Source organism: Onychostoma macrolepis, chromosome 13 (genome assembly GCF_012432095.1).
Source record: "Onychostoma macrolepis isolate SWU-2019 chromosome 13, ASM1243209v1, whole genome shotgun sequence".
Lineage (NCBI taxonomy): Eukaryota > Metazoa > Chordata > Actinopteri > Cypriniformes > Cyprinidae > Onychostoma > Onychostoma macrolepis.
The window spans coordinates 23186335-23197190 of NC_081167.1; the positions used below are offsets into that span (position 1 = coordinate 23186335).

At 35.3% G+C, this 10856-nt stretch overlaps 1 protein-coding gene across 2 annotated transcripts; it reads right to left on the reverse strand.

Annotated features, from left to right (window-relative positions):
* Positions 1-397: 397 nt before the first annotated feature.
* Positions 398-8330, reverse strand: sav1 (salvador family WW domain containing protein 1). 2 transcript variants are annotated; one of them, XM_058796877.1, is made up of 6 exons: positions 8234-8330; positions 7643-7877; positions 6002-6460; positions 2784-3054; positions 2550-2699; positions 398-1514 (listed from the first exon to the last, which is right to left on the reverse strand). In XM_058796877.1, exons 2-6 carry the CDS (start codon positions 7734-7736, stop codon positions 1301-1303), a joined length of 1188 nt encoding a protein of 395 aa, XP_058652860.1. In that variant the 5' UTR covers positions 7737-7877; positions 8234-8330; the 3' UTR covers positions 398-1300. The 2 variants fall into 2 exon arrangements, with proteins under 2 accessions (XP_058652860.1, XP_058652859.1); XM_058796876.1 differs by lacking the exon at positions 8234-8330 and having other exon boundaries at positions 7643-8094.
* Between the last annotated feature and the right edge of the window lie 2526 nt (positions 8331-10856).

Below are 10856 nucleotides of genomic sequence, written 5' to 3' on the forward strand. Positions count from 1 at the left end.
ACATTTATATTAAGGATCATTATACATGCATGTTTATTAATGGGCCCCTGGTCTTTATGGTCACTCATAATTGATCACAAGCATAGATGAACACGTTTTAACCTTGTATGAGCTAATGAAACAAAATTTCATTATTTTGTTTCAATGTTTCAGAGCAGGTTTCAATTAATTCTTACTTGAAAGCTGCTAAAAATCTTTTTGATTGGCAAGAAAAAGAAATGTTCAAGAATTAAAATAAATATACTTGTATAGTGTTCTGATCTACTTCTATATAATATTAAGTATGAACAAAGTTTAATATGGATATTGGTAAAAAATAAGTAGAGAAAAGTATCTGCAACCTGAATTGGAAAGACAAACTTCATGAACATCTCGCACACACACACACACACACACACACAATACAAGGTCCTGGTTTATTTAGTGTTGATGCACAAAATAGATTTTACAAACAGACATAACTGAAAAATACAGGCAATAACCTCTTGAAAAAAAAAGAATGCCGCATGCTCAATCACTTAATATAAAGTGACGACTCCGTCTGAAAGTTTCATCTTTAAATATAAGAAGCAAATTCCTTAAAAAAGGAATCCACCTAAACCTTAAAGGATGAACCTCAAAGAAATGTCCAAGTCATATTTCACCCTCCCAAAAAAACAAAACACAAGAAACAACAATATACATCTTATTTGAAGAAAATGAAGCACCATGACGACTATTGCATTATTTTCATTATAAAAACTCATTACTGTAATGCAAAAACTAGAGATTTTTATAATTTAGTTAAATTGCAAAGGATTTGATGTAAAACCGTTCATTCATGCGGATTTAAATAACCCTAAATTAAGCTTCATTTTCTTTATGCAAACGATAAACTTTTTTGTTTTTGAGGTGAAATGTGACCTGGATGAGTTTTTTTAATGAGATTCACCCTAAAAGCACAACTATAATTGAAAATAAGAGTCTGATTAAACAATAAAACATTGATAACTGATAGTTGTGATTGTCCAAAAAGACAATGCAGAATGAGTGAGTCCTCACAGTCCTGACATGCACAAAGAAACACACTCTCAACATGTGCAAACACATTCACAACACAGTCAAAACCAAGCATAGACTCAGAACACACACAGCCGTATAATGGCTGATAGGATATATAGGAGTAATAGTGTAAAGTTCCCAACAGGCTTTGTGTGGTCTCTCTTTGGGCTTATATTTGGAGCTGTTTGAGGAAGTAAATGAGAGTCTGCATCAGCAGTTAAGGCACTGATAAGGCTGGAGTTTGGGTGTCTCACACAAGTCACATGTTAGGAGGGAAGTTTTTGGCTGGTTGTTGGGCATACCACTGCTGCCGCTGTTTGCGCGTGTCGAGTTCGGTGAGCAGCGCTTGTCGATATGCCTCATAGGATTTAACGATGCACTCCAACTCCTTCATAAAGAGCAGCTTCAGCATCCCCTGATAAGTGTCCAGATCCATCAACTGGAAGAGTTCCCACTTCAGGATGTGGTCATACCTGAGACAAAGCACAACCACACACTAATATGACTGAAGATTAACCCAGCATAAACTGGGTTGCTGGTCTCCCATCACTGGTCTCTTGTCAGATTTTAGAAGGGTTTTGGATACTTATCATACAGTCAGACTCAAAAAGTAGCTAATTCAGCTTAAGACCAGCTTGGTCAGGCTGGGAGACCAGCTTAAACCAGCCTTTTTTCAGCAGGGGTCTTGTCTTTTATTAACAAATATGCTTTCAGGACCCACTTTGTCTGCTGCTTTGGCCGATTAATAAAATGGAAAAAATATTTCAACTAAAATGTGTTTGTGTGTGTGTATATACATACATATACATATATATATATATATATATATATACATATACACACACACACGACAGAAAACAAACTTAAAACCATAAATGAAAGTTAAAATATTTTTTACTTGACAACGGTCTGATGCTAGGTATGTCTGAGGCTGAGACTACTTTACAACTAACTGAATTAAGCTGAGTTGGAAGTACTGAAATTACTAAAAATATAACTTAAAAAAAAAAAAATAATAATAATATATATTATTATAAATTAAATAAATTAAAGCTAAATAAAAATTTGAAAAAACCCCTAAAAACTAAAATATAAAAGGCTATTCAAAATATGAATAAATACTATAATATTATAGTATAAATAATACTAAAATAATTCTGCATGTTATGTAACATTTAGTTAAATATGAAACTCAAAAGACTAAGATGTTATAAACAAAAGAGTGAGTTTTAAGTCGCCCCCCGAAAAATATTAAAAACCTGATATACATAGTTGCACACCTGTGACTGCACATCAGCTGAATTCTATATTAATGCAACAAGTTGCAATATTGCTCGGCAACCGTAAACAATCTATAGTCACATCATGGACATTGGTGATGTGGCATGATGCCATCAAAATTAAAGCACTCCCATTACAACCAACGAAGCTGCCTACATTTATGTGATCGAGTTCCGCCACCCTCCAAAGTTTGACAGTTTGTGACGATGACTGCATGTGAAACTCACTTCAGAGGGGCTCTGGCATACACCTGCAGCCAGTCTGGGATCTCGGCTGTGTGGTACGGGTTTGCTGGTACTAGTACGGGCTGGTTGCGTTCTGGTGGGCGGGGCTGGTAGGTGACTGGCGGGGGAGGGGGCTGGTCGTAACGTGGAACACTGAGCAAAAGCAGAGATGGTGTATTTTAGATACAATATGTCACCAAACAGTCTCAGAATGTACTGGAATGTCTCGACACTCACCTGGGTGCACAGGGGTGTCTGTACTGGGCACGTTTGTTGATGTGGTCAACATAATACACTCCAAACTCAGCTGACTCCACCCTCTCCCAGCCCGGCGGAAGCCCCTCCCTCTCCAGCGGGTGGCTCCAATGAGTGGTGTTTGTGTTGTGATCGATGTAATACTTCCTGCCTCGAATCGTCCAATCAACAGTCCAGCCAGGAGGAAGAGCTGCCTCCTCCCCGCTCACGGTCGTTAGATTACCTACCGACTTTGCTGGCACACGGCCGATTGCTAGAAAACAACAAACACATGGAAGTATTACAGATCTGCATGCAGGAAATGATTCTGAGTGTGTATTTGTTTTTATTTTTAATTTGAACACAAAGGAGGTGAAGTGATATGAAAGAGAGATTGGGAGAAAACAACAAAATCACAGCTGCAGGGTCAAATCTAAGGCAAAAAACCCCAGAAGACCATGAAAAGTTCAGCACAAGGAAAAACACATCAGTGTAGGGTGAAGAAAAGGGCAACCAAGAAAAATCCACATTTCTGTCATTCTCACACACAATGAGAAATACTACAGGAGAGTGACAGCCCAGAAAGTTTGTGCAAGTTTGTGAGCAGTGCTGGCAAAATAAAACTGTAACACTGTAAATATCTCAACTCTTGTTTACACTTCAGTAGCAAAATACTGTTAGAGTTGGTAAGTTTGATTCATTTTTATGAATCTGTTTAAACGTTATACTCTTCAAAGAATCCTGGAAAAATTTATCATGGTTTCCACAAAAACCACAATAATAATCTTAATAGTCTAATATTTAGAAACATTTCCTGAACATCAAATCAGAAATTAGAATGATTTTTGAAGAATAAAGACTGGAAAATCAGCTTTGCCATCACAGGAATAAATTACATTGAAAAAAAAATATTATAATATAATATAATATAAAGACATGATTTAAATGCAGCCTTGGAGATTTCTTTCAAATGACATTCACTCCAGTTCTTTCATGGATATTGGTTTTGTAGTGTTCTATATGGTCAGTTTTTGTGGAAACAGGGTCTTCAAGGTGAATATTTTGGTTTGCTATCACTTTGCTGCAGTAGTTCTGTGTTGTTTGGACACAACAAATCTAACAAATCACTCATTTTCACTTACGTCAAGTAATAAACACTGCTGAAATACAACTTAGGCAACACTGATATAAAACCTACTGTATATATATTATATATTAGGGCTGTCAGTTTGATGTGTTAATTAATTAGTTATGAACGCACTGGCCCCACCCCCAGACATGTACGTCATTAACATTTTATACAGCTGACTGCTGACAAATATGATTCAGGGCAACAACTCCATAAATGCAGTTATACCCTAAAATTAGGGGTAGGCGATATGGCAAAATATCACGATTTTATCACGATTCTTTGTCATGTTGGTTTTACTATTTTGCATTACAGCCAAACTATTATAAATATTTCCCTATTATAAAGACAAAGCCTTTCAACGTAACAAAATATAAAAAAAGAATGGCGGATATTTAGGCTAAAGTGGACGAAGATAATAATCTTTGTCATTATTTTATCTTTGTTATTAAAAAATAAGAATATTACAAATACACATAATATACAAATAAAACACAGTGCTTTATTTTCACGTGCAATAGGTATATTTGGAGCATTCAAGAAATTAAACCTGCTGGCAGATTTAGTTTCTTATTTAGAGTATCATTTCATTAAAAAAAAATAAAATAAATAAAAATAAAAACATTAAAGGGATAGTCCAAATTTTTTTTAATTCTGTCATCATTTATTCACCCTCATGTCGTTTGAAAACTTTCTTTTGTGGAACATAAAAGAAGGTATTTTGAAGACTGTTGGTAACAGTCTGGTTGACTGTTTTGGTTACTAATGACTTTCATTGTATGAACAAAAAATACTGAGATGTTTCTCAAATTATCTTCTTTTATGTTCCATAATTTATCTTAGGCCATTGTAGCCTAAATGTTTACGTATAATAAATTTTATGTTAAATCAAATCAAATATTTATTTTTAAAGCTACAGTTTGTAATGTCTATTTGACACTTTCTCATTTAACACAAAAATAGCTTGTGCTACTTATGACTGGTTTTGTGGTCCAGGGTCACACATACAGTCATGGCCAAAATTATCGGCACCCTTGGTAAATATGATCAAATAATCTGCATTGTAAATCCTTTTGATCTTTTATTTTAAAAAAGCACAAAAATCGAACCTTTCACTGGATAATAAGAATTTAAAATGGGGGGAAATATCATTATGAAATAAATGTTTTTCTCTAATACACATTGGCCACAATTAACAGCACCCTTTTATTCAATACTTTTTGAAACCTCCATTTGCCAGTTTAACAGCTCTAAATTTTCTCCTAAAATGCCTGATGAGGTTAGAGAACACCTGACAAGAGATCAGAGACCATTCCTTCATCCAGAATCACTCCAGACCCTTTAGATTCCCAGCTCCATGTTGCTGCTTCTTCTCTTCAGTTCACCACTCATTTTCTACAGGGTTCAGGTCAGAGGACTGGAATGGCCAGCAGTAGCTTGGTTTTGTGCTCAGTGACCCTTTTTTGTGTTGTTTTTGAGGTTTGTGTTTGGATTATTGTACGGTTGGAAGATCTAAACATGGCCCATTATAAGATTTCTAACAGAGTCAGTCACTTATTGATTTTTTATCTGTTGGTATTTGATAGAATCCATGATGCCATGTGTCTAAACAAGATGTCCAGGACCTCCAGCAGAAACATAGGCCCACAACATCAAAAATACAGCAGTATATTTAATTGTACACATGGGGTACTTTTTATCCCTGTGTTCACCAAACCCATCTTGAGTGTTTGCTGCTAAAAAGCTCTTTTTTTTTTTTCATCTGACCATAGAAGCCAGATGACTTTGGCCATGACTGTATATACACACACACACACACACACATATATATATATTAATTATACATACACACACACACACAAAGGGGTTTAGTTTGGCTGACCAAAAAGTGTGAATACTTGATTTAGACAGAGGAGACTAAACGGTCTCATACAGTCAACAGCATATGGTGTCATAAATAGAGACAGATTATGGCAGTGTATATTTATAGCACAGAGTGACAGTCATGTTTGTTATTTCATGAGGAGTCTTTTATAATGCATATGAGTCTGTGCATGTTGTGTTATTGCATGTTGGATGATGTGTTACTCACCTGGGGGTGGGCGACTGTGAGGCTGGGGCGTCTGAGGCTGTCCTGGGTTTTGTGGGTAGCTGAGTTCATTGTGCTCATAGTACCTGTAGTTCTCATTAAAGTGGTCTGGTCTGCGTGCTCGCCTGGGTTGGTTATTGTAGTACGGCTCTGGAGGGTAGTAAAACGGGCCACCATCTCCATTCTCTGTTACCGAACCAGCATCGCTCATGTAAGACGGCGAGGAAGGGGAGTAATCACGATGAAGGTGTGGTGGGGCAGACAGCCGATGACTCTCCCTGCGTGACACCTCGTGGGGGGTCCGTGGAGGGGCATTGCGCAGGAAACTCTTGGGGACGCTAACATCCCCAACAGATCCAGAGGAATATGGACCTGCACCAGACACCCCAGCCGTAACTGGCTCCACTAACGGGGGCTCACGGCGAAGAAACGTTGGATGCCGGATAAACGAGGGCATCAAATCTGGAACAAACCATGAGGGAAGCAGAAGAGGGGTACTCTGCAATATTTATTTTGTAAAGAATGCTCAAGATAAAGTCCATCATAAAATTCTATATTCAATTGTCCAGAAAAGAGCAACAGTGATGCAGAACAAAGTTGCTCAAAATGTGCAAAACTGATCATTACTACAATTCTTTGCCTTTTAAGAACTGTTTTTAAGAATTAATGTTTCTAAAATAAAAAGAATATTACACATTTAAATCATTTTAATTTACTGGGCTACATCTTTTTTCCTGATGTCTCGAGTCAAGATTTAAATGTGTAAATGTTTTTCTTACAAACATAAGAGTGAAAATAATTGGATTTCTAAATTTTTTCCAATACAAGTAGAAGTCTATGACTATATTATGCAAAATGTATACTATATTATGCAAAATATATTTACATTTAGTCGTTTAGCAGAAGCTTTTGTCCAAAGCGAATTACAAATGAGGTTGTGGCTAATTTGCATTTGCATTAATTTGTGTTTTAACTTACTGCCCACCCAATTATGCCCTCATACTTTAACTTACAATTAAAAAACTATGCAACATTAAATGACAATAGTGTTAAAAATACAAAGCAGATGTTATTCACATAACTACAAAACACAATTTTAAATGGTACTCTATTACAGCTGTGCCAATCCTGTTATGGAGAAAGTTTAAATCATAGTTTAAAAATAATAATAATAAAAACATTTTTTAAAAATCATTGAGAAATCAATTTCTGAAATAGGGTAAAGTGTGCATCAAATATTCTTTGTTTTAAAAATAAACTAAGTATAATGTTTAAAGTGGACAAAATTTTATAAGAAATTACACTTAAATTACAGTATTAAATATGAACATATGACACATTATCTTTTAAAAAATGCAAAAGGTTTACAAAATAGACATCTATTAGGCTGACAGAATATGTAACAGTGTACACAGAGTTTCTGACAGTTGTTTAAGCAACATTTAGTCACGAAGCTTGACTTGTATTGACATTTAATTAATTAAACATATGGACACTTAAATGAGGCTTCATTTTCAAAAGTTTTATACTCCAAAATACGCCGAATGAGTAACGTACATTATATAAAAATGCAGATTATCTAATGGCTTGTTTTCTGTTTTGTGGGTTTAGTTAACGTTAGGCAGACTGACTGAAGTTACTCACTTCTCAGCAGCGGGGACGTTTCTTTCTTCACATATTTGCCCTGAACTTCTGCTGGCTTGGACGCTTCGTTTTTACTCTTCTTTCTAGAGAGCATCGTTAATCCGAATCGATTCTGGACCGATTAGCCTTCGGTTTCATCCTGAAATCCGGATCTAGATTCGCACTGACACTCAAAACCGAGTCCATTTCGGAGCGTTTAGCCCGATAGCTAGTTTGGAGTCATCATGGCTACAGACTGAAAACATAAACACACTGGCGATTAGTTTGCATTTAGCGAACGTGTCGTTGTTTTAAGTGTTTAGGCGAACATTACGAAGGTTTTTCGATGATTAATTAGTGCTCCCCGTGCGCGCTGTCCAAATTACGCCCAGAGAAAAGCGCACGAAAACTTTTACCAGCTGAATATGTCCAACCCAACCCAGCCCTCAATCTCCTTCTGATCCCAGATCAGCTCTCACTGAATCCCTCCTCGCTACCTGATCTCAGATCAGCTGTTTGGATCCATAACTTCCCACTGCCTGATTCCAGACCAGCTTACTTTATTTTCAGATTCAAAATGTTGTACTAGTATCGCAAAAAGGGCTTACGTACAAAAGCATGTTTATGAGATTTTTTTTTTTCTATTTAACCGCCGCTTCGCCTGATCCCAGATCATCTCTCTCTGGATCGCTCTCTCCCCGCAGCAGCCTGATCCCAGATCAGACCTTCCCTAAACCCTCACAGGAGCAAAGCATTGTGGGAAATAATTGACTCTCGAACTTTTTTCCCCTATCTTTCACATTTTTTGTGGTTTAGCAGTACACTTGTGATGATTCATTCAACACATTAGGTTCAATATAAAGGACAGAAGTGCTTTCCATGAACAAGGTACAAAATAGGGCCTGAAACAAGTAAGTTTCTATTTTAATAGTCTGTGAAAGAAGGTACTTCACCTTCAGAAAATCAGGAGGTCAAACTAAATTTCATATAAGCTGTTTTATATAAGCAATTATTATTTCTGTGGGATTTGCCAAAATAACGGCAATAAAAATAAACTAAGCTATTCTGTATATGTATGTTTATACACACACACACACACACATATATATGTACATATATATTATATATATATATATATATATATATATATATATATATATATACACACATATATAATATAGGCTATATGTATATGTTTTACGTCTCTGAGCAACATGACGGTGTTTTGTGCCTGAATGAATCAACCGTTTAAATGATTCGGTTCAGTCGCAATGACTCGCTTCTTAACAGTGACTTGATGCCACCTACTGGTGGTTTTAATTTCACATTTACAGTATTTAAAAAAATAAATAATTTCAAATATCAGTATTCAACGTTTTATGTATCAAAACATTATTTATTCATTTGTAACTTCAGGTTAAAGCATTCCATGTCCCTCAGAGCTGCATTAAACAGTGGGTAAATATATCTATTCCACTTCAGATGCAGCTTCTGTTTCTTCTGCATTGCAAAGATGAATTTTGTTGATACTGATTTCATTTGTTTGGTAACAGCCCAAATGTCTTATTATACTAATTGACTGATTAAATTTAACTGATTAAAACTTTTAAATTTAAGTTTGAAAATGATGAAAATTATATATATATATATATATATATATATATATATATATATATATATATATATAAGTAAATATTAGCATTTTATTTTTAAGTTTACTATAAAATAATTGTATTTGTATTTAATTCTAACTTTTTATTTTAAAATATAATAGTATTATCACACTTTATTCTTTTGTTCATTATTTCATTTAAAAAGAAAAATCTAAATAAACTAAATGTGTTTTGTATAACTACAATAAATAATTATATTTATAACTCAATTTAACTTAATTTTTTCTCTCCGGCAAGTAACTTTTATACTCGTACAAGTAAATGACAAATTTACTTGTCCGAAGGACAACCACATGAGAATGCTTAATGTCAAATATATATATATTGGTAAATATGGTCAAAGAAGGCTGTGAAAGTAAGTCTGCATTTGATCTTTCATTCAAAAAATGTAAAAAAAAAAAAATCTAAGTATAAAAAAATAATAATAATAATAAAAAAGCAATAATTTTGGGAAAATCACATCAGGAAATACATATTTTTCTCTAGTACACAATGGCCACTATTATTGGTGCCCCTAGAAATTCTTATGATTAAAATATCTCTGAAGTATATTCCCATTCATATTTGCATTTTTATCACACCAGGGTGACTAACATGAAATTGTCCAGCCTTGGCTTCCTGTTTCATAGGATCATAAATATGAGGAACACAAAGGCCAAATTCCCTTAATCACTGATCAAAAATAATATATTTCTGATGTGCAGCAAAAGATTGTTGAACTTCACACATTTAGAACGTTGCTGTAAGAAAGGAGCTAAATCATTGAAAATCCCCATTTCCACCATCAGGGCAATAATTAAGAATTTCCAATCAATATTACAATAAAGATATTACAAATCTGCCTGGAAGAGGACGTGTGTATATATCGTCCTAATGCACGGTGAGAAGGAGAGTTTGAGTGGCTAAAGACTCTCCAAGGACCACAGCTGGAGAACTGCAGAGATTAGTTGAGTCTTGGGGTCAGAAAGCCTCAAAATAAATAAATAAATAAATACAAATTAATCAAATAGCCCCTACATCACCACATGCTGTTTGGGAGGGTTTCAAGAAAACTTCTCCTAGCTCGTCCAAAAACAAACTCCAGCATATTCAGTTGTCAGACGCGACTGGAACTTCAAATGGGACTGGCTTCTATGGTCAGATGCAGTGATGGGAATAACGGCGTTATAAATAAACGGCGTTACTAACGGCGTTATTTTTTTCAGTAACGAGTAATCAAACGAATTACTGTTTCCCCGTTACAACGCCGTTACCGTTACTGGCAATAAAATGTGGCGTTACTAGCCTATATTATATTATATTATATTAGAATTAAATTTTTCAGTTCATCTGAATGGATGCGCAGTGTAGCTGTATTTGACGTACCATAAACTCTAGTGTAAAGGCGCACCGCTCGCCGTCGCTTTCTCTCATATACACGCACGCAAAGAAAGATACAGAGCAAGAGAGTCTTTCATAACATGCAGAAGTGACGCGCTACATGTAAACGATATTCTTTGTTGTATTTTCCTGTCAAAATAACGGAGTTCCTTTGGAATTCTTCAGCTTTTAAGAACTGCCGG

Excerpts from the sequence above, each read along its gene's own strand:
- sav1 (XM_058796877.1), bottom strand. The coding sequence starts at position 7,736 with ATGCTCTCTAGAAAGAAGAGTAAAAACGAAGCGTCCAAGCCAGCAGAA. Across the intron at positions 2,700-2,783 it reads AGACACCCCTGTGCACCCAG|TGTTCCACGTTACGACCAGC; the intron begins GTGAGTGTCGAG and ends GCTTTTGCTCAG. Across the intron at positions 1,515-2,549 it reads TATGCCAGAGCCCCTCTGAA|GTATGACCACATCCTGAAGT; the intron begins GTGAGTTTCACA and ends GCTTTGTCTCAG.